This window comes from Azolla caroliniana, unplaced genomic scaffold (genome assembly GCF_043228905.1).
Source record: "Azolla caroliniana isolate FFs.n. ecotype wild unplaced genomic scaffold, voAzoCaro1.0.p SCAF_15, whole genome shotgun sequence".
Classification (NCBI taxonomy): Eukaryota; Viridiplantae; Streptophyta; class Polypodiopsida; order Salviniales; family Salviniaceae; genus Azolla; species Azolla caroliniana.
Window position 1 is genome coordinate 699,217 of NW_028230450.1, and position 24,888 is coordinate 724,104.

Sequence of the window (24,888 nt, forward strand, 5' to 3'; positions counted from 1 at the left end):
GCAAAGAACTTCAAACATTCTGAGCTAACAAAGCACATTGCCATGAAGCTACAATTTACTAGGGAACTACTACACGAAGGCAATATTAAGATAAATCACGTTTTACTTTTTCTTACCCTACCCCTCCCCATCCTCTTCCTAAATCTATAGCCTTCCCCCTTTTTCTTTTCCTCTTTCCCCACACTTGTCTCTCTCCCTTACCTCTCTCCTATTTCCTTTCTCTCTCTTACTTTGTCTAATTTAGATATATGCATCTCTCTCCTCTCTCTACCCTCTTTCTCTCTCTTACTTTTCTCTCGGTTTCCACCCTTGATCCCCTTAGATCTTCTCTCTCTCTCTCTCTCTCTCTCTCTCTCTCTCTCTCTCTTAACATGTTAGTAACATTTGTTTTACTCTTTTTAATTAATACTTAATGGCTAGCCCTCTCTCCCTTTCTCATTATATTTTTAGATGTTTTAGTTATATTTAAGTTTTAATCCCTATAATAATTTAAGTTATCAAGGTTTAAGCGCTCTCTCTCTCTCTCTCATGCTCTCTAAGCCGTGCACCGATGATACACCATTCGCACTCCTTGTCGACGATTGTATGATCAACAAAACTCTTCCCGAATCATCCTCTTCTCCTTCGATGTGATAACATGTCAGTCATTATGCTCGCAAAGAACTTCAAACATTCTGAGCTAACAAAGCACATTGCCATGAAGCTACAATTTACTAGGGAACTACTACACAAAGGCAATATTAAGATAACTCATGTGTGCACCGAGCAACAATGTGCAGACTTATTAACAAAGTCTACTCAAAAGTCCTAACACTATGAACGTTGTAATCAACTAGGATTAAATGCTACCTAGTTAATATTATCTAACTTAGGGGGGGTGTTAGAATATAAGTTAAATAATAACACTAACAATAAATATTATAACCACCTTTCTCGGTGAATTTCACTAGGCCTCTAGGCCTTCAATTATAAATAGGCCTCTAGGCCTAATGTTGTATACGGCTTTTATGATTCAATAACTACTATCTTCTCTCGGACTCCCTTCTTGTTTGGGTATCAAAATTACGAGTTTCTCCTCAGGAAAATCTTAAACGGTTGTTTCCTCAATACATAATTGTATTTGAAAACCATCCATTGTGACTGCCAGTATTACAAAGTTTAATGATAGAATTTACAAAAAGTCTATCCGCATATATTCCATCTTGTTGAAATTCTAGATTCCAGACTCAATATTGAAGTAGGGAAACAAATTTTGTATCATTGAACAAGTCTACTCATGTTGTATACACCATCTGATGATAATATGCCACATTAAAGAGCTTGTAGCCACTTGAACTTTCAATATAGGATACTATAGCAAATGGCATCTTAGACCCCATCCCTCGGTATAAATTTGTACACTATACTCATAATAAAATTGTACACATTTTCATAATGATTAAATATGATATCGAATCAAGAATGTTTGAGCTTGTATTCCACCTTTTAAAATGTATCATCTGCCATTTGATATACATGTTGTCCCAAGGGGCAATCAGATATTCAATATATCTTACTATTAAGTTGAGAAGGATATATCATATTGCAGTGAAGAAAGCCTCCAACCAAACTCCCTTTCAAACGTGACTAGTAGTGGTGTAGTATCACCCAAACATGTTAACTATATTTTACGAATTTGTTATACAGGCAATTTGTGCATAATAGAATGCATGCCCTAGAAGAAAATCTGATTGGATACGGCAAAGCTTTAAACATTAAAACCATCAAATTATCATAAAATCATATAAATGATTTGTGCTGGTCCATATAATTCGATGATAATATATCATGATTGATTGGTACCAGGAGACAGTATATGCCATTTATCTGTTTCATCAAGTTATTTGAGTAATCAATACATATTTTCTATATGGCCATTTTAGGTGATTACTGAAGCCTTCATGCATGACACTAAGTTTTGGTATTATTACCAGTAACCAAAAGCTCAACTACTTCCCAACTATAAAAACAAAATCGTCTGTGTATGTCGCATGTTAGTATTATAGAAACTTTAACAGATTTGGAAACAGAAGAAAAAGAAGTTCTTTTCTTCTCAAGTTATTTGGTACGATAAAGCTTGAGCACCATTGTTGTGTATGCGTAAAAATATTCGTTAATTTCTTTTAAGCATGAAATCTCTCTCTCTCTCTCTCTCTCTCTCTCTCACACACACACACACACACACACACACACACGAATGCAGGAAAATGAATGAATAGAGAAACCTGATGATAAATCTTCCATGGTTCCGCGAAGGAAAGGCCAAGACCATCACCATCACCTGTCCCTACCTATTCTTTTGCGTGAAGCTCTCCAGCAAGAACTTGAAAGAAGAAAGAAAAGATCCGAGTCCTTTCGAAAAACAGAAAAAACAAACAAGAGAAGCAATTGTTGGATAAGGAACGGAAAACCTCCAAAGAAGTATACACACTCTCGTCATGGCTGCTTAAGACTTGAAATTAGTGTCGTTTATGGACTCCGCTCCACGCTCGGCAGATCAAGCGGACCTAGGTCACGCGTCATTGTAGAATGTTCAAGCTTTTTCCACTCCAAACACTGGTAAAGACCTTTTCTGCCTGACGATCTGCTTGGATATGTTGGAGATCACCGCCTGTATCGATCGATCCTTGATGTAGTGATTGTGCACCTTGAAGATCATTTTGCCTGAATGAAAACACCCGGTCTTCATACAAATTGAATATGGTGAGAGGCTGTTGTAAGATGTTCAAACTGGTTCGATGATGCGGATGCAGAAGCTCTTTAAGGATCTGCTTAACCTATAGATGGCTTCACAAGCAAGCTATAACCGCCATAACCATATATATGTACTTTGCCTCTGGGCTGAGTAAAGTGTGCTTCTTTGCGAGTTACATGAGATGGCGCCATTTCCAAGTGAGCTTCTGAAGGCCAATGTCAAACTATCAATTTCTTCAGACTAAGATCGATCTTCTTGTTGAGCTACTGCTGTTAAAATATTAATAACACAAAGTGTGAAATGCCTCAAAACTCTTCTCCACTTTCCATTATTACGTCACTAACTCCTTTATAGAGTTTCTTAGTACATTCCAAGCTACCTTATGTTATCTTGGCACACTTATATAGTTACTCCTCTAGTTACCTCTAACTAACCCTTAACTAAACTAAGGTATAACTCCCATAACCATGGTTATAGTTACTTGGGTTAGGTCCCTTAACTAAACTAAGGTATAACTACCTTAACCATGGTTATAGTTACTTGGGTTAGGTCAGGGGTTTGACCCTCTGGTTTTACCCCGCGATCCCACAACTCCCCTTTTTGAAAAACTTGTGCGTGCCGGTTGTGCCTGATGGCACCTTTGATCCATCATTGTGGGGGTTACATATGATGATCTGCCATTACAGATGGCGTCTAGGTTGGTCGTGTTTGATGGCGTTTCTAGTTCATCCTGCTTGCGAACTGGGATTGAAGGGCTTGTTGATCCATCATTGCAAGGGACATCATGGTGAGTTGATTCTTCTTGTGTCATTGATGGTGATGTTTTATGATGTGTCGTAGTATCTGTGGAGTGCTCGATGTACAACTTCATCTGCATCATGTGCGCATAGGTCATCCGTCCATTAGCATCTCGATGGAGGGAATAGGTGTTGGTCATTGATAAGAGATGACAGTAAAAGGGTTGACCCATCTATGCATCATTGATTCCCTAATTCCCTGTTGCTCGATCGAAAAATAGACTAGAACCTTTGCTCCAACTACGTACTCTACTGCACGTCTGCCTTTATCGTAGCACCGCTTTTGTCGTGATTGAGCTAGTTGTAGGTTCTTGTGTATGCTCATCCATAAGAGAGGTTGGACCTGTTGCAAGTGTAGCCACCAATCCATTGTATCGGCTCTAAGTATTTTTGTTGGGTAGGTCCACCTTGATGTTGGGAGGTAAGCGGGGGTCGCGTCCATATAGTGCTCAGAAAGGGTTGTTTCGAGTTGAGGCTTGCACCGAGGTGTTATACACATGCGTGATGAAGGGTAGGATTGAGTCCCACGTCGTGTGTAATGGGTCAATGAATGCGGTAAGTTGTTTAATTGTCTTGTTCATCTGTTCGTTGGGGGGTGATATGGTGAGGAAAAGATCTATTGAATGCCTAATTGTGTGGCTAATGGTTGTAATACCTCTCCGCTAAATTGTGGACATTTATCTTATAGGATGTGACCTGGGCACGGTCCATCGTGTCAAGTATTCGGAGATGTCTAAAATATATTTGTTTCCTGCTTGGGATTCGAGAAAAAGGTTGATGATATCCCATCTGATTAACTCAAAGGGTTCAAATACGGTAATAGGTTGGAGCAGGCCGTCATTGGAATGTGGTGGTTTAATCTGTTGACATGATTGGCATTGTTTGATGTAATCCATGATTGTTTTATGCATTTGCGGCCAATAATACCAGAGACGGATTTTTTCCAGAACCTTGTGGAATCCAAGGTGGCCAGACATCGGGTGATCATGAAAAAATTGCATATATAAATTCTGCAGGCCGTGTGGTAATATGTAGATTCGTGGCTCTTTCCTTGTTTGTATAATGTATAAGACATTGTTTTGTAGTTGAAAATGGGTGTGTACCTTTTTGCACTTTGTCGAAAGGACGTCATGGATGATTTGTCATATCTACTCATTGGCTTGTTGTATGGTTGCTATCTGTGCCGTCGTTGTGGGTAATTGGACTACTGTAGGATTGAATTGAACACATTGTGTTTCCACTCTTGACAAACAAGCAACAATAAGATTTTGAGCTCATTTTTTATAAGTTAATGTGAACCTATATTCTTATAAAGCCATTGCCCATCTTAATAGATGACCTAGTGGGTGGGGCTTGTTAATTAGATGAATTAGGGGTTGGTGGTTTGTTTCTACCTTGATGTGGGTACCATGCAGATAGGGATGGAACTCAGTGAAAGCCCATACTATTGCTAACCATTCCTTTTCTGTTGTGGAGTAATTCTTTTCTATAGGTGTAAGGGATCGACTTATATCGGGAATCGATCGATCTGCCCATGTTGTATCTGCTTGTAGTAGTACAACTCCCTACCCATGATTAAATGTGTATGTTTGCAAAAGGAAGGGGCGTGAGAAATCTAGGTAAGCCAACTCACATGCTTGGTGTACTGTGTCTTTCAATTGGTGCTTGTAGTAGTACAACTCCCAACCCATGATTAAATGTGTTTGTTTGCAAAAGGAAGGGGCATGAGAAATCGAGGTAAGCCAACTGACCTGCTTTGTGTAGTGTGTCTTTCAATTGGATGAAGTTGTCCACTCAAACATTGAGCCTTTTCGTAATAGGTGTCGTAGGGGTGCTGTCATAGCGGTCATGTTGGTGATGAATCGTTGCAAGGACTTGATTGTGACTGGTTGGGGGAAATTGGTCACGGATTTGGTTTTCTTTGGGTCCATCTGTAGGGCTTTTCCAAAAATGATGTAGCCTAAAAACTGAGTTGTGTGCTACCCCATCTGCATTTCTTCCACAATAATTTTAGATTGTGTTGTTGTATTCGTTGTAGAATGGCTTGTAATGCCTGAATGTGTTGTGGCCATGTGGGAGTAAGAATTAAAATGTCATCCAGGTATATGAGCACTCTACCATCAAAGATAAGGTCTGTGAATATTGAATTTGCCATCCGCTAGAATGTGTTGCCTACATCGGATAAGCCAAATGACATCCTATTAAATCGGAATAGGCCTCTTCGTGTTTTGAAAGCTATCTTATGCCTAAGGTATGGTGTCGGAAAACTTATGCTCGAAGGGTTTATCGATTCGGACATGTCGGGGAATGACATCAGGGTACGTGATGACCTATGTAGGGGGAGCAGTAACGTGGTCGTCACAACTACATAAGTTTGTGGCCTTGTCGACCACGATGAGAAATTTTCTCCGTGAATTGGGGATGAAGCAAAGGGAGTTCTTGCTTCATTGTGACAACCAGAACTCCATACATTTAGCCAAGAATGTTGCGTACCACACCCGAACCAAACATATACAAACGAGGTATCATTGGTTGCGAGAGAAGGTGGAAGGAAAGTTTACTCTTGTGAAAGTCCATACTGACGAAAATGGATCCGATATGCTGACGAATAATCTATCGATGGACAGACTCAAGTCAGGGTTTGTTGATTGAAGATAGGACTGAAGATAGGACTAACCGACTCCACCCATAGGAGTGAAGGGGGAGTTTGTTAGGAATATGTCCCTCCTAAGGGAGGAGCTGATTGGTAGGCATGAGTGCCAACAATCGAAGACATGGAGTAGCCGACTGGTCGGACGGAGTGCCGATAGTCGAAGACATGGATGAGCCGACTGATTAGGCCAAGAGCCCACAGTCGATGTCATGGAGAGTCGATGGGGTGAGTCGACTCAGAGAGAATCGACATGAAGAGTCGATTGCAAATGTGATCCAAGTCAAAGACACGATCGACTAGATGGTCAATGACAAGGCCGATTAGTCGGGCCGACTAGACAGTCGACACCGGAGCCGGCTAGTCGAATCGACTAGTCGATCAGTCGGCTGATTAATTATTATTGTTGTTTAGTATAATAATAGGAATGATAACAACAGTGGCTACATTTGTAAATAGCACATACTATGTATAAGTATAAATACACTTAGGGCAAACATAGAGTTGTAGAACAATAGAACATAATGAAGCGTTGTAGAGGTAGCGTGTTAGAGAGTGAGAGAATGACAATGCGTGAGAGAGAGTGGCGATAGAGTTCAGTAAACTTGCCAAGAACCGTAAGTGGTTATCCCCTGAGTTTCAAAGAAGTGTTGTAAGCTTTCTTTGTACTTTCTGTTGTATAGTGAAAGAACTATTCTCCCATGGTTTTTTTTTCCTAGTTTAGGGTTTCCATGTAAAACTCGGTGTTGTCTTGTGCATTTTCTATTTCCACGTTATTGTGTATTGCACAGTCGGTCTTCCTCACAAATCTTAGGTGATCGAACCTCAACAAGAAGGCCTTTGGATAAAGACAATCATTGAAGAACTTGATATCTTTGAACTAAAAGAAATGACGGTGTTTTGTGACAATCAATCAACCATAAAACTTGCAACAAATCCAAAGATAACCAATCACAACAAACATATTTGAGTGCATCATCATTTTATTAGAGACTTGGCCGAAGCAAAAGAAATGTCACTCCAATACACTTCAACCACAACCATGTGGGCTGATTTCCTCACTAAACCCGTACCCCAACACAAGCATTGGATATGTTGTTTGAAGCTAGGACTCAAATTAGAGAAACCAAATAAATAGGTTGCTTACATTAAGGGGGGGTGTTAGAAATTAATAATAGGAACAAGATGCTATTATAAATAAGAAATATATCCTAAATAAAGAAAATAAAAATAACTAATGTAACCACTATTAACGTGACTATTTGTTCACACAACTATTTGATCACAATGAACATTCCCATTACAAATTTCCGATCTCTTTCACCTATAAAATGTAACATCTACCATGAATACAATGAAAATCTCTCTTTCTTCATAATCTTTAGTCATATGTATCAACTTTTTATCCTTTGTTAGATAGTACCCTAAATTCCGACAACTACATGAAGCAGGATCTTGGTGCATTGCCACATGGTGCCCAATCTTTGCACATTGTTGCATGAAACAGTGAAATCCCCCAAAATGAATTGACCATTTAATTAAGAAAAGGCAGATGGATTGACCAATTAATTGAGAACAAAGAGACAAATCAACCATATAATTCCTCATATAACACACAAAATTTGAGGGCATAGGACTTGAGGGCATTTCTGAGAAATAAAGAGATCTAGGGATATTGCCATTTGAGACTTTTGGCGAAGTTTCCCATCAGATGTGTGTTCGCAAAAACCTACTAATTCAAAAGACATAAAAGACTTATGAAATCCATTTCAAGGAATTCACATGAGGCAAATTGCATGAATTGTTACAATTGTTTTCGTAACTTTTGAATACAATATAGTTGTGATGTTTCATATATGTGGGTATTACAATGGCAAGCACAAGACATTAGCTTTATAGTAGCACATGTTAACCTGATATAAGCTCTTCAAGAAGCAATATATAGGTTGGCATCAATTTTAGAGGCCTATGTTCGTATCTTCTCATCGATGGAATATGCTAGGCTTTGTCATTCACACATTCTCCGAATGTATGTTTAATTATGCACAGACTCTCTAAAAAACTTCAGGATTGAAGACTAGAATACATGTAATGACACTAAATTTATGAACCTAAACACCATCACATGCAATATGAATCTGAAAATAGCTCAATTAACCATCACCTGCCTGACAACCAAAGTAAAGTTGGTCCATATTGAGCAAATCCTTCTTATCATTCCCTCATTCTCCGAATATATCTTTGATTGATGTAAAGATGCTTAAATACAATTCCACAATACCATGATTGGATCCTGTACTCCATTTGGAAAGAGCAATGTGATGTTTTCCAAAAGCATGAGAAGAAGGGAGATTACACATTAAGAGTGAACAGGACACTGTTTTAATATTCCAATGTAAAGCAATATTTAAGTTTGTCCAATTCTTGTCCACTTTCATTGTACAATCAACAATTTATTAGTTAGAACTCCCCAAAAAACTTCTCTGAAGAAAATCAGAAAGTATCTCCTTATTTTCATTTCCCATGTTATTGTCCATAGTACCATGTTTGATGTTGATCAAAATGCATGTTAGACACTTTTATGATTAACTTCACATCGGATAGTGGAGCCTCGTACAAAATCACATCAAATTACCTTTCATATGTTTCTAGAATTTGTGTTAATTCCAAAAGTTCAAATGCATAAGAGCAAGTTTTCATAATCACTACAGATGATGGAAAATGTGAGTTCACAATCTGCAAAAGCCTTCACAGACTCCTAATAAAGAAGCATAAGACTAGATGTTAATGGTTGGTATACAGTTTCTAAATCCTCCACCAAACTTGCCTTTGTCTATCTTCAGAGAACAGTTCTCAAAGCTCATGTTCAAAAGCTGTGGAATATTAGTTATTCGCAATGGCAGTTGAAACATGTGAATGGGCAAATATTATATGGATGTGAATATACATTAGAGGTAATGTTGTATGACTGCTGTAATGTGCACACAAAGAACTCCCCTCATACTACTCAAAATGTGCAGATTCAACATTATGGAACAATAGAAATGCTTTCTCTCAGTTATTTCAGTAGAAGCTGTATGACCATCAACAGATAAGTATTTGTTGGAATGTGCAAGTTTAATCCTACGCTAAATAAGAAAAAACATCTACCATTTTTCCATCCAAGCTGTCTATGACTAGCTGTTACATTGATGACTAGCTGTCTATGACTAGCTGTTACATTGATGACTACTCCAAGTCCTTGTTGGAATGTGCAATGTTGACACTATGGCATATTACACATTATCTACATTATTTTAACCAAATCTACATGCCCGGCTGTAGCGTCCACATAAATACAACAAGAACTTGTAGGAACGTGCAAGGTTGACACTATGGTCAGTGCTAATTTGTGTTGCTGCATCATCATCCAGGCCAACCATTGCAAGCATCAGATGACTATGAATGTTCTTTTCTCCATAACTAGGCATATTATAGCCATCATCACAGATGGACTCTAGTTGTTCACTGTTTTCAAAGTCCTCCATTTCCCCCCTTAGAAGTTTAAGAACCTGCAATGACAATTCAATGCAAAGAAAGCATGCAACCTTATGCATCCGAAATGTAGATATTGGAGCAAGATTAAAAAAAAACCAGCATAATCTACCCTCAAACAACACAAAAACTCCCATATACCTGATGCATACGAGGCCTAGATTCTGAGGACTGTTGGAGGCAATGAGATGCAGCAATCATTGTATTTTTAAGTTGTGTTGCACTGTAGATTCCATCAAGCTTTGGATCAATGAGTTCATGAAATTTTGATTCATCTTTCAATAGTTTTCTTGCCTGAGCATGCATACGAACCTTGAGCCTAATAAAGATATCTACATGGACATTCGTCTAACATGAGATTTCAAGTTTCAACTCACCCAAACAACCAAGTTTTCTTCTCCCTTTGGATTTGATTCATTGATAGGCTTTCGTCCAGTGATCAGTTCCAAAAGAACTACTCCAAAAGAATACACATCAGTTTTCTCACTAACTTTCCCAAACATGAAGTACTCTGGTGCAAGGTACCTGCAATGAATATGTTTCAATATACTCTAGTGCAGGAAAGGTTTAGCAATGTACAATGAAATTTTCATACCCAAAAGTTCCAACAATATTACTACAGGTGATATGAGGAGATGTTGTTGGAGCCCATTTAGCAAGCCCAAAATCTGTGAGCTGCGTACAAAGAATCTGTGAGATACATTACCAAAGTCACGAATATGCCAAATCATACGTTACTACACCTTGCTTCAAATGTTGGATGTAAGCAACAAAAGAATCACAAGAGCAGAATTCTCTCATTTGGTTGAGTGGTTGACATAAAAAATGGTTTAAAAGATAAATATCTAAGAGCTTCCAACTGAAGCTATGCAATATGTTGTTATTGACGAAAGGTTAATGAAACCAAAAAGGCAGAAGTGGGAAGATGTTAAAAGGATAAAATTAGATTATTGCATTGCAAACATCAACCCTGAATGTTGGGTTCAATGTAAGGCAAGAATGCCTATTATTAACAGGATTATTATCTCTCATACAAACCTCACACTCTTTTGCACTTGATCACATAAGCTAGTTATTTAGGTTTCATTATGGCATCAAAACGCGTCAAATATAAAGGCATGCAAGGTATGTGAGAATGGGCCAGTAGAGGATAAATATCACTAGCCTTTTACATGCTCAGCATATAGTGCAATTTGTGAAAGCTACAATGACATATTAAGTGGAGGTAATGACTTGAGTGTCACGCAAGAGAGAACTCCTAGAAGGTTGAGCTCATATGTGTATGCCTTATTCACATATCGAGACTTTGTTCTTCGGAGTATGAATATCCCTGCTTAGAAGGAGATACATCAGGAAAGCTTGCGTATTTGGGTCCCATGACAATATTGGACTCTCTATGGACACTAATCTCATCATATAATCCAACCTGAGATGGGAGCAGCCCCAGTAATCACTGAGGGATTATTTTGATCAATGACCAATATCCAACAGCTTTGGGAGCTCCCTAAACAGAGGTACTCTTGGCATAAGCATATACGCATTACCCCTGTTCCAATATAGCTTGGATTGCCCCCATCTAAACATGGGCAAAGTGGAAAAGAATAGAGTGATCCAAACTGATATTATCAACTTGGAAACAAAATGATATGGATCAGGCCCACATCTCTTGGTAGGAAGATGCCCCCCTCTACGACATAGTCTTTACACACTTTGGGGGATGTATTCATCATCAGCCCTTCTTATATGGAAATACATCTTCCCATGCGCTGCCCAGTGTGATAGCAAGGCTGCAAACTTCTTCACATCAGTTAGAGATTGAGGTAGGCAGATATGCATAAATACCTCCTGAAGAAAGAGTTTGCCAATTGTGTCATCAGGGAGTGGAATCTGAAGAATATTGTTTGTCATTGTACTGTTTTGTATCAAATAAGAGGGAGATACCATTGCGTCTTTAACCAAGGCTTTGGCTCATCACGCAAAGTAATGGTTCTGGCTATTCTTTGAACTCAAGAGACACAAAGAGAAGTTGAAGGACAACGACACAACCATACAAGCTCATCAAAGAACAATCACAGCTTTCTTTAGTCCCATTATTCCTACTCAAGGGCTACACAAATGGGCTCCCGACCAGGACATAACAAGGCGGTTACAATAGATTGGGTGATAGCAATTTGTCGTGCACATATACCCCAGCCTCATGAACCACAATCTCATCACCCTTGTGATGAACAGATAAAGGTCATTATCTTCCACCGTTGCAGGTGGTCTACTTGCTTCGGAGACCTCTCCATTCTGGATGACCCTTGACATCAACAAAATCAAAAAATACCTGATTTGAGAGTCTTTACATGTATAGATGATGAGATTCTTTGGTCACCTCTTAGTCTGTTTCAATTTACCTTTTTGCTCAGTTACATTTATTTATTGGGAAAAGTACCAGGATACCCCTAGAAGTTCGTCTATTTACCAGAATGCCCCTGGAAGTTCCAAATTTACCAAACTACCCCTATGTCCAAAAAATTACACTTTATAAAGTATTTATACACTCAAATCTTTGGTAAATAGGGCTAGTTAGGGTCCATTTCTTCCATCTTTGGTAAATAGGGCTTGTAGATTTGAGTGTATAATTACTTTATAAAGTGTAATTTTTTGAACATAGGGGTAGTTTGGTAAATTTGGAACTTCCAGGGGCAATCTGGTAAATAGATGAACTTCCAGGGGTATCCTGATACTTTTCCCTTATTTATTTTGGTTTTTTGTTTGTCAAAGACAAGACAACATTTTAAGACGTACTCCAAAAAGATGTTAATATATCATTCTTTCTTTTTCTCCAAAACAAAAATGATAGCAATATAGGCAAATGCGACCAAAACACTAACCTATTTTTACATACAAGGGAGAACAAATACATAGTGCAAACCTTCAAATATCTTGATATGCAATAAGGTAAGACTTCAACCAGGTTAGAATAGTTATAGCATGTTTAAGGATTAATGCAGCCAATGTGATACTTGAGGATGGGAAGTGAAATTGATGTTATTCAATCTCACTTTCTTCACTTAATGCATGGAAGAAATAGTGAAATTTCAAAAATTGTTCTTACACAGACAATTGGGAGTTAAATCCTCAACAACCCTTCCTATCATGTTATTAAAAACAAGTGCTCAGTCCATCAAGGTGATAACTACATAACAAGTCATGAAATTTAAGAATATCCCCAATCACAGATTGCCAATACAGGCTAAGCACATACGCTGCAGGGTACAAAAAGTTAACAAGTACAAAAATCATCTCGTCTGGCCAACTGCCTGACATTATGAAATGGTAAAATAGATGGGGAATGGAAGAGCTATTGGAGCCCTCAGGTGATGCTATGAAGTATGTGATCATTGAGGATAGATTACTAGTGGCACTAAGGATGAAGTGGCAAGATGCTAACATGTCAAACTCGCAGTATAATACTACAAATGTTAACCCTCAGTGTTGGCCCCAATACAAGGTAAAAATGTCAGAACATATCCAACATCTTACTACCTCCATGAGCCTTGGCTCTCAAAGAGCCCTAGTATTTCTTTGAACGTGCTCACACTAGTTAGATGTTGATTAACATCCATGGCATCATTGCCCAAGTATGAAGTTGTACAAGGTATGAAATGAAAACCTAGTGGAGGATGAATAAATATAACACACTTCTCATATGCTCAACATTTAAGGTAATTCGTCATAAGTATGATAACTTGTTAGATGGGCATGCTAATTTAAGAGCCATACTCACATCTCCACCGAGAAGGATGAGCACATGTGTGCATTATTGTCACATCGGTAGGAAGGAGCCATATACAAGATGATATGTTTTTTTACTACAGTGTAGTAATACCCCTTCTTAGGAAGGGGTTATATACAAGATGATATGTTTATTCATTCCTATGGTTTAAAACTGGTTTCCTTGTGGACGATATAAAATCTACTCTGTTCTCTCTCTGTGCATGTTTACCCTACTGGTCGTAACCCATGTTTTACCTGCACCCAGTTTCAAATCTCACTATTTGCGCTACTTTACTACATGCTAGTGTAGAATGTAACTTTACAATCTTACCAACTGTACCAAACGGATGTATCCTAATGGTAAGCCATGTTTTCACTTACCCGTTCACTTAGGTGGAATCTCACTATATGCACTACTTTACCAGATGCCATTACATTCTGGGGTTGAACACATAATCTTCTGGTCTCCTCTGGACAATCTTACCAATTGAGTTACAATCGCCCGGGCTAATATGGACTGTGTATGTGTGCGTGTTTGTGTGTGTGTGTAAAGATAGGCAAAATGCACCAACCTGCGGTTGAAGATCTGAAGAAAGCAGAATATTAGATGACTTTACGTCTCTGTGGATTACTGGACGACCACAACCATCATGCAAGTACTTCAGTGCCTCAGCTATACCAGTTGCCACTTGGAATCGCACCTCCCAAGACAGAGCAATTTTATCCTTACCACTGTGAAGCTTTGATTCAAGGTTTCCTTCTGGTGCAAGTTTATATACTAGCAAAAAATGTTGAGTCTCAATGCAGTATCCTAGAAGCTTTGCAATACGACAATGATCAAGGTTGCTTATGATTTCCACCTCTGTAAGGAACTCTTCTTCAGAATTTGGGGTAGATTTGTTTAGACGCTTAACAGCAACCTTTTGGCCATCTGAAAGGATCCCTCGATAGACCTGACTACAGCCTCCTTTTCCAATGATTTTCTCTGCCAGGTTTATCCAACCATCCATTCCATTAAGACATGAATGTCAATGTGCTAGCACACACATATAAAGGCATACAAATGCAAAGCATTCCAATAAGGTTTTCATCCTTTACAAATGAACCTACTTGAAGAGAAGTTTCCCGTTGCAACTAGTAACTCAAGAAACTGAAACTCTTTGAGAAGCTTTCCTTGACAAAATTCCTGTATTTTGCATTTCACTCTACTCGCATTGCACAAATGTGTATTAGACATCTCCAAAATACAATCTTTGCTTCTGTTCTCTGCTATGTTATCTTGGCTCTCCCTGCTTTCTATTTGATGTTCTTTTAGGTCTGTCCCTTGACTTAAGAACTCTTTTGGTCTATCTGGCAATTGCAAAGCCCATTCAATAACTGACATTTTATGGGACCTTGTACTGCTGTAGCTCAATTTGTTAGCCAGAAAAGGTTGGTGTAGAAGAGGCCATCCAACGGATGAAATGTTAGTATTGGAAGGGGTTGATGCCAAAGGATGATCTAAACTTGTAAATAACTGATGTCTCTGGGCCTTCGAAAGATCATGATCACAAGAAGTTTTGATCTCAGAATCACATAAAGGTAGTTCTTGTTGGTTCATTATTATATTAGACCCTTTTCCTGCTTCAAAAACTGAGAAGATAGGGGGTGAGACTGGCGAGGGTATGTCTGATATTTTCTTCTGAAAGTGGGATGATGTAAACTTACAGGCTTGAATAATAGGTGAATCTACAAACAGCCTAAATGGCCAGCGACATAAAGTATTTCCATTATCATCAATATCCGTTTCCGTTTCAGAAAGCTGCTCAGAAATTATGTCACTTCTTGCATCTTGACGTCCAGCAGACTTCCAACTGTGACTTCTGAAAGACCTCCACATCGTGTTTAGAAATCTAAAACTACCATCTACATAAATTTGTGATTGCAAAGATTACAAGCTGTCAATGCCACTTGACTTTAAACAACACAGGTAAGTGCAGCATGCATGGACAAAAGATTTGATTCAAGTCAGTCTTGTTCTGTGACGTGCTTTCCCTCTACTTCTAGCATATGATTATGCTGCAACCCTGATTTGGTTCTACTAGTAGCAAGTGACTGAGCTATAAAACCTGAAACCAGGACTTTGTTCTACTCCATTCATATAAATGAGGCACCAATGCAATTATACACTAAAAAACGTGGGTATGAGGTTCTGCAATTAATACATGTCCTCTTGAGTAAATTTGAGGAATTGACTTCAGCAACTAGAACCTATCCTAAATATATGTGAAGCACATGTCTCAGGGAGAAGATAATGAGCCTGAAGAAAGTTCACAAGGTTTCCTACCAAGACTTCTCCTACAGCCTTGCATTTCAACAGAAACTTGTCCATGGTGGATCACGACAACCAAGCAGGTTAATGATAACTTCTTCAAGAAATATTTGACAAGAACAAAAACCGGTCTGTATGCAAAGCCCGCCATCATTCATAGAAAACTTCAGTATCTACAAAAGCACCCAGCATAGTAGACTAAATCTACAATTACCGTGAAGGTAAACACCTTGTAGGAGTTTTTCTAAAGTTGTTCCTCAGAATGATCCTCACAGTATTATTCTTTTCTGCTTCTTCAACAAGTACCTTTCCTGGGCAATACTGATATGAAACTTTTACTTGCAAATCCACCTGAAAGAGAAGTTCATATACAAAGTCATTTAAGTACATTCAAAACAGACATAGCTCAAAGACCAGAAAAAATTCATAACATGCTTACTTGTTAGATTCTGTGAAAGTCTTCATAAACTCCAAAAATTGACAAAAAAGCCACCTCTTACTTGCTTACTTGGAGCACTGCATAAAGATTAGGGACCCTTAGATAAGAAACAGGCTACGATGATAGCCTCATGCAGTTTCCTTTATTTTTTGATATAAAAAAAACATGGAAAAGGTTGTGTTTTGCCTCATGATCAGTAATCGTGTTCAACATGACATAACTTCTTTTTCGTTTGCATAACAACGTATTCAATAGTGCAATTAGGTTTTTTGTTTGAATCAATGTGCTTGATGTTGCAAGTGAGGTTGTTCTAATTTCCCAGATTGGCAGAACAGGCTAAGATGATCACATCATAGGGTTTCTTTTCTTTATTGATGTGAATAAAGAATTATTAAATGGAAAGGGTTGTGTTTCGTCTCATGATCAGTGGTTATTTTCCAGACCATCATGTTTGAGCATGCCATTGCTTATTTTTCTTTTGCATATTAACGTATTTGATATTTTAATTAGGTTTTTCATTTTAATTGATGTGTTTGATGTCACAAATGAGTTGTTGAAATTACGCTTTTCTTTTGATTTGATATGTTTGATGTTGCCGTTCTAATTTTACAGATCAGCATGTTTAAGCACAATAATCATTCTTTTGCAAATGTTGCAATTGTTTTTCAGTGTGCTTAATGTGTCAATTGGTTTTCAGATCAACATGCCAAGTATTGCCATACCAAAGTTGCAAATATTTTTTCTCCCGGATAAACGTATTCAATGACGAAATTACCTTTTTTTCAGATTGACATTTTTTATCTTGCCGTATCTGACTTGCAATTAGTTTGGTCCCGGGAATTACGTGTTCAATTATGCCATTAGTTCTTTTATGTCTTAGATCAAGATTTTTTACCTTACTTTTTGCTTTTGAGAATCTTCATGGTCTATCCTGAGATTAGCTTCCTTTTTTTACGTATTTTGATTAAATCAAGATTAGATCGACAACTTCAATCTTGAGTTTTCTGAGTTCCTTTCCAATCAAGGAGTTTGCCCTTGCAATTACATTTTTTTTCATACCAAAGTGTTACATTTTGCAATTAGTTTTAGTTTTTTCCCAGGATCAGCATCCATGACGAGACGAGAGAAACACTGGTTGATAGTAAGCCACATTGTAAGAAAAATCTGGTGTGGAAATGTGGTCTTTGATTAAGACATTAAAGATCATGCTAAAAGGATGAGACAATGCACACACATAAAATCCAGGCATAAACACTCTCACAAGCATAGCAAGGTTGTTTAATCATGTATAAAGCATGTATCTTTAAAGGTGGAGAGAAAATGTTACCTGGTAGAGATGGTGCTATGAGTAGCGCAATGAGATGGTCTCCTTCATCGCATCCTTTGGTATCTTTCTGCCACTTTCATCTGCTTTTATGGCTGGCCACTGTCACCGCATTCCCTTTCTTCTTATTATTCTCCTTCTCCTCTTCCACCTTCTTGTCTTCAACTCTTGAAGTTATAGAAACCTTCCATTCCTAAGCAGAATGAGAGCTTCTTCCTCTCAACCTTCCCTTCCTGGGCAGAAAGAGAGTTTATTCTTCTCTCTCTTTTATGTCTGAAAAGAAAAAACTGTTTCCTTCTCTGATCTCTTAAAAGAAAGAGATTTTTCTTTGTCTGAACAGAAAGAAAGTCTCTTACTCTCTACCTCCGGACCCTCAAAAAGAAGGAAAAAATAATTTTTTTCTACCGTCGACATCTGACCAAAAGAAAACGAGAAAAAGAAGATGAATAAGAAGAAGGTGATCACTGTTCTGCTTTCTGGTAAGCAGAAATCTTTCTGTATGGATCCAAGGCTCGGTTCCAAAGCTCGATAGGTTGTGATAGATCGATGAAAATCTGTGGAGCATTGGTTCTTCTTCAGCATCGCCATAGCTCTCATAGTGAACTATTTATTTCATATCAGAAAAAAATTTGAACACGCTGAATAAGTTGCATGACACATGGAATAAATTGCAATGCATGTATGTATGTATGTATGCATGTATGTATGTATGTATGTATGCATGTATGTATGTATGTATGTAGGTAATATGCTCCTGACTAGTTGCTACTAAATCTTAAAGAGGCTTGGAGAGGGAATCGCCGAAGCTTATGGGTTTAAGGTTTAGGGTTTAGGGTTTAGGGTTTAGGAGGGCACATGTGATCTGTGTCGTCATATCTTAATCCAAAAAAGCACAAGTCTTGTTAGTAACCTGTCTCTGACCGGCCTTTGCACCAATAAACTGGCTTGGATCCTTTTGTTGTTATCACTGATTTCGGAGGTCAAATATGACATATCAGACACAAAAAATATTACATTTCATGTAATACATATGAAAGTGAGTAGCGAGCTACTCTCGATGTTGAAGAACTTTACCAATGAACGTTGCAATTGAGAGTGCACAATTGCCATTGCGTGAGGAATTCATGCAAAGGTTGGTTTTGGTCGAAGATTTGTGGAAAGCGTGGTCAAACATGATGAAAGGCAGAGCATTGTATCAAAGTGTGACACTCAAATTCTCGAACTTCTTTAGGGCAAAGTGTGCATAGTCGACCACTCTCATCACTTGTCCCCAACACCTCGTCTCACATCACAATGTGTGTGAGCTAAGTCGCCTGGAAGCAATGCTCCAAATGGTAGGCAATGGGATGAGCTCTAACATGAATCAATGTGTACAATTTCCATGTTCCGTGAAGAATATGGTTTTGTAGTTAGGTGCAACATGTGTAGTATAATGTGTGATGCGTGAAACTCTACATTGACCCATGTTATGATACATTGGCATTGCAAAAAGGCCTCATTTACAAAGGAATCTAGTGATGCATCATGATGCAAGTGTGTTGCATCCCACCTATCAAACCATTTTCCATAACTTGTAGCCAATCATAACACAAATTTTTGCTTTTATGCGTCTTCTGGATCTTTTTGCATGCTTCCCAAGCGATTCTAGAGAGAAAGTATGATAGAAGGGTGTTTATAGTGTTCTCACATCAATTGTAACATTCAAAGTCTCATGAATCTGTTGCACCAATACAGTCTACACCATTGTTTGACTCTCCACGTCATCATCACCACCCTAGCTCTATGGAGAAGCTAAAACACAAGGTACATGAGACACTTCAGAAGGTGAGATCTCGCAAAAAGAAACATGCCCCCCTGTGGTGAAGGAAAGGATGAACATTCTAGAAGTACCAATTGTTACGAGCATAACCATAAATTATCCCTTGGTAAGTTTGTGCAATAGTATTCTATACACATGGATAAAGTCTGAGGGATTAAACGAGAGTGTAATGAAGGGATGATTACTTATAATCCTAAGAATTGAGACAACCCATAAGGGCCAAGTGTGAACTTGCTTGGGGCCTTAGGTTTGGCTAAAAATATGAGGCCTAGCTACCCTCATTAGAGGCATCATTCGACTACGTCAAGACTCGAGACTCTGATATTGTGGTGATCAAACTCTTGTGGTGAGCACTAGTACTAGGTATGACTTGATGCTAAGGCGGTGGTATGGGAAGTTGATCGAGGCTCGAGTCTGTCTCGATCCCTTCAGTCAAGGTTGGTCGGGTGGATCAACACCCATCTTTCTCTTTCCTTTCTTATCTATCTATCTATTATATTCCTTGGCATATGCTTACATAAGGATTAAGCTCTACAAACTCTTGTAGCGAGTGCACCAATACCAGGTACGACTCGATGCCAAGGCAATGGTATGGGACGCCAATCGGGGCTCGACATAGTCAAATGATGTCTCAAATGAGGGTAGTTAAGCCTCATATTTATAGCGAGACCTAAGGCCCCTAGGCAAGTTCACACTTAGCCCTTATGGATTGTCTCAATTACTAGGATTAAAAGCAACCCTCCCTTTTTTACACTCTCGTTTAACCCTCGCACTTTATCCACATGTATAGAATACTATGGTACAAACTTACCACGAGATAATGTATGGTTATGCTCGTCACGCTAGTAGTAGTGAAGATGAATGGGGAGAACATCAACATGAGTAAATTTAGAACATGGTCTATTTAGTGTGTATTCCATCTTATATGTATGTTGGGCTTTTTGGGTTTTGGTTCAATTTCAATAATGTTTTGTGGAAAAAGGAAACAAGAGTTGATGTCCTAGTAAGGTTTCTCTTTCTTTCCATCATTTGATGGAGTTTTTGAACTCAAATACTTCTATATACCTATTTTTAAGTAATGAACAAATATATATGTGAACATGATGTTTGTATTCAAATGTTTATGAATATTTCATTCAAAGTTGACTACTAAAAGAAAAAAAAGTATATGACAGAATAAAAATATATTATAATAATGAAGACTACAAAGATAGGATAACTTTGAGAGTCGAGAGCTCGGGGGTAATTAAAGTCTCACTAGAGTCAAATGCTCGAAGGAGTCTAACGCTTCCTACATTCAAGTGCTAGTAGGAGCCAAAAGGTTTGCTAGAGTTGAACACTCGTTAGAGTCGAACGTTGTCGTGATGTGGAGTGACAACGGTGAGAAAATCATGTGAAAGCGTGCTAATGAGGGCATGCAAGCGTGGGCTTGATTTAAGGAGCCTTTATTCCCTTTGAAAATGAGGGAGAATAACATGCATTAAATGTAAAGTGGTGCCCTCCTCCCCTTGTTTACCTATAAAAGGAGGAAGAGGGCCACACAATGGGGTTTGGCTATTTTGGGTTCCTTCTTTTGGGCATTGGGGAGTTTTGGGTTTCTTTTGGGGAGCTCTCCCTCTCTCTCTCTCTCTCTCTTTTTCTTTTTTTTTCATAAATAATGGCTTTCATTACGAAAGAAAAAACACCACCATGACTAACTTACAACAAACTATAGAACCCCCTCTATCTAGGGATCTAAAGAAAACTACAACACTAAACTCAATGCCACCCTACACACCAATTCAAATGGCGAATATGATGATATGTGACCTTGCAGAGTTCTCTCTCTTCCTGGTTGAGATTTCGTGACTTCTCTAGCAATGTCAATTGCCACAAAAGAAGTCCTTTTAACTTTAGAACATATTTTCTCACCCCCACTTGCGAATAAAAAATGAAGGCCTTCCGCATATTCCAATTGAACCATAGCCCCCAATACCTCAAGAACTCAAAAATAATTTTAGAATGAGGCATTGGTTCATTGTTCTCCATATGTGCAAAAACCCAATTGAAGGAAGATGGACGTACTCCGGTTAGAGACATCCACACTAAACTGATACACCTCCAAACCATCCTTGCCATCGGGCAGGAAATAAATCGATGTCTACTATGTTCCAATTCTACGAAACAAAAGAAACACAATCCTTTAGTAATGTTTCTTTTTTTTAATGCATCCCTCAATGGTAAAGCTCCAATCATAACTCTCCAAACAAATACCTTGGCTCGTAGTATTAATTGAGAACACCAACCTGCCTTGATCACATGAAGCCACCAAGTAATGGGCTTATGAAACCCTCATATCTTTATAACCCTTTCTTCCAACCACTTATGTTTGTTAATCAATGTGTGATAAGCAACATTTGTTGAGATCATAGTCAATCTCTTATTTCCAACAAACCTCCAATCAAGCTTTTGAGATCACCCATCTAAATAAGGATTTGGCTCATACGAAGATAGTATTTGTTGCAACTTATCCCAAATAAAGGTATAACCTTTTGGAATACAAAATGTTGATCTGATTGTTCGAAAAGCCATTAATCTTCTTTGTGATACCAACATAGCATCCTTAATTGTTACCAAACCCAATCTAGCCATCCGATTAAATTGAAGGTTAAAATTTTGCTTACCTTCCCACTTCAACAACCTTAATGTCGCCAAAACCTGCATTTGTAATGAATTGGCACATCCCCTTTCTTGTGGGGGATGCCATTCCACAAAATCTAACATACTTTGCCATGATGTCAATAAATGATCAACTATCATAGACCCTGCACATTTGACATCCCTATCAGAATTAATTACATTCCACCAATTTGCTTCAACCTTCATGTTTCCAAGCTTTATTCCGTTCTTCTCTATAAAGTATGCCACCATTTTTGTCAAAGGTTGTACACCTTCAAACATAAATCGAATGAAAGTAAATTGGCGAGCCACCATATGCTCATATAGATTTAATATTGATGCCCCGCCAAGACGCTTCAGAGTACAAACATGATCCCATGCCAACCACGACAAGGCGCTTTTCCCTTTTCTTTTCCATAACAACATTCGCATCGAGCGTGTCAATATTTCAAGAGCTTTCTTTGACCATGGGAGCAAAGGAAGATAATAAGATACCATAGAGACCATAATCGATTGGGCCACCTTAAGTCGTACATGAAAAGGCCAAATTTGAGACCTCCAATACATAAACGTATCCTCCAACCTTTTGGACACCCACTCAATAAGTTTCACATGAGAAACTTCCACCCCAATTGGATATCCAAGGTGACGAAAAATCATACCACGATGTACTATCCTTCCTGACCACCCCAACCCCAACACATCTTGTTCTGTACATGAAATGAGGACAAATTTATGTATATTAATTCTCAACCCTAAAGCATTTGAAAACAATCCCCACACATCTCTTGTCTTACTAATATTTTCCCGATTAGGTGCCAAAAACATAATATGGTCATCTGCTAGAGCTTGAACAATACATGGCTTCCCTGATGGCAACCTTAGTCCAAGCAATTCTTCCTCCATAGCCATATTGTGTAACTTAATGAGAATAGGATGTGTCACAATAGTGAATAGTAAAGGACTTACCAGGCATCCTTGTCTAACTGACCTCCATTAAACATCACAAGTGAAACCGAACCCTCCCCTAATGTGTATATCAACTTAGACATACGATCACCAAAACCCATATGAGACATCAATTAATTTATAAACGACCAATCCACATTATCATAGGCTTTCTCGATATCCAATTGTAGCAACACCAATTCTTGCTTCGAATCCTTTGCATAGTCAATTGCCATTTGAACATTTAAAATATTATGTAAAATGTCTCTTTTTGCTAAAAAACCATATTGAGCATTATGAATAATAGAAGGTAAAACCTTATGCAACCTATTGGCTATCACTTTTGCAAAAATCTTGTACATTCCCCCCATCAATGAAATAGGCCTCCATTGAGCAAAGGAAGATGGAGAAGGCACCTTCGGCAAAAGTTTTATCAAACCAATCTTCCAAGAATGAGGCATTTCCCGTGATTTCCACACCTTCTGAAATAAAACCGTAAAAGGCCCCTTTAACTTAATCACATATTTCTTAAAGAGTTCATTTGTTAATCCATCCCACCCAAGACTCTTATCATTAGCAAGATGTGACATGACATGTTCCACCTCATCCTCTGAAATATTAGCATCTAATGATTGTGCCACATCATGCGATACATGATTTTTCACTCCATTAAAAAATACATCTCTATCCTTTTTAACATTATCATCAATACAAACTTGTACATCCAACAATTGTGTATAATAGTGTATGCATTTCTTCACAATTTCTTGAGGATCGGAACACGTGATACCATTTTCCTCTAACCTTACCACATTATGTCGTGCATGTGATTCATGAAGGTCATGAAAAAACTTATGTGATTGACAATTAGCATCATCCACTTCTTGTCCTAGACAATGTAGTCTAGTATGTTGATAATTTTTTTCCGTTAGATCATGTATCGCAGAAATTAATACCTCTTGATATCCCAACAACTCTACATCCGTTGGCCAATAAGTTAACAATGAGTTGCATTTATCAAGCAAATTTTCTAGGAGACTTAATTTCTTTCTCCTTTTAAACGCATGGTGAATTCCATAATACCTAGTTAACCTCTGAACATTTGCAACAAATACTTCCCACACTTCATACCCATCAAATTGAACATGATAGGCAAATGCATCAATCAATTGACACATATAGGCATGGAAAACCTCATGATCCAAAAATGATGAATTAAAAATCAACGATGGTTTTCCTAAAAACTCATGAAAAGCTCTAATTGAGTGGTGAGTGAATTCAAAAATTAATGGGAAATGATCTGATATAATTGACCCATAAGACACTGAAATATCCAAAATCTCTGGTAAAAATCCTTTGGTATGCATTACATACATTCGATCCAACCTACTCCAAGTATCCTTATATTGTGCCGATTGAAAGGTATAACCAGGTTCATCTCCCTTAATCCATTTCCATACATCCCTTAACATGATTTCAGTCTCAAAATCTCCCCATTCTTGAGACTCTGGTTCATCCATAATAGAGTGGATGGATGTTGATTGATTTGTCTCACAACAAACATTAAAATCTCCCATCAATAAACTGGGTCTACCATTATCAAGCATCGAGGTCAGAGATCTCCATAACAACTTTCATTCTTGTGAAACATTCGATGCATACACACCAACTAACCAAAGAATTTGCCCTTCATAACATATCTCTACCACAATAAATCTTCCAAATTCATATGAAACAATTACTTTTGGGTGAAATTTATCTTTTATAAACATGACAATCCCAAAATAGTCCCCATGAACCTTGCCAACATAACATAATGTATAACACTTAGAACAACTAATTAAACTAGCATTACGATGATCTTTATGCTCTCATTACGATGATCTTTATGCTCTACTGCACATAAAAT

At 38.1% G+C, this 24,888-nt stretch overlaps 1 protein-coding gene across 3 annotated transcripts; it reads right to left on the reverse strand.

Annotated features, from left to right (window-relative positions):
• Nucleotides 1–8,942: 8,942 nt before the first annotated feature.
• Nucleotides 8,943–18,125, reverse strand: LOC147854228 (Protein kinase superfamily protein). Of its 3 annotated transcripts, XR_015531070.1 has the most exons (9): nucleotides 16,231–16,307; nucleotides 16,021–16,142; nucleotides 14,591–15,385; nucleotides 14,053–14,465; nucleotides 10,311–10,390; nucleotides 10,093–10,240; nucleotides 9,857–10,009; nucleotides 9,414–9,732; nucleotides 8,943–9,380 (listed from the first exon to the last, which is right to left on the reverse strand). XR_015531070.1 is itself a non-coding variant. In XM_087331660.1 (8 exons), exons 3-8 carry the CDS (start codon nucleotides 15,357–15,359, stop codon nucleotides 9,478–9,480), a joined length of 1,818 nt encoding a protein of 605 aa, XP_087187786.1. In that variant the 5' UTR covers nucleotides 15,360–15,385; nucleotides 16,021–16,142; nucleotides 17,558–18,125; the 3' UTR covers nucleotides 9,388–9,477. The 3 variants fall into 3 exon arrangements, 1 of the variants encoding a protein (XP_087187786.1); XM_087331660.1 differs by lacking the exons at nucleotides 8,943–9,380; nucleotides 16,231–16,307 and adding an exon at nucleotides 17,558–18,125 and having other exon boundaries at nucleotides 9,388–9,732; XR_015531071.1 differs by lacking the exons at nucleotides 16,021–16,142; nucleotides 16,231–16,307 and having other exon boundaries at nucleotides 14,591–15,964.
• Nucleotides 18,126–24,888: the final 6,763 nt, after the last annotated feature.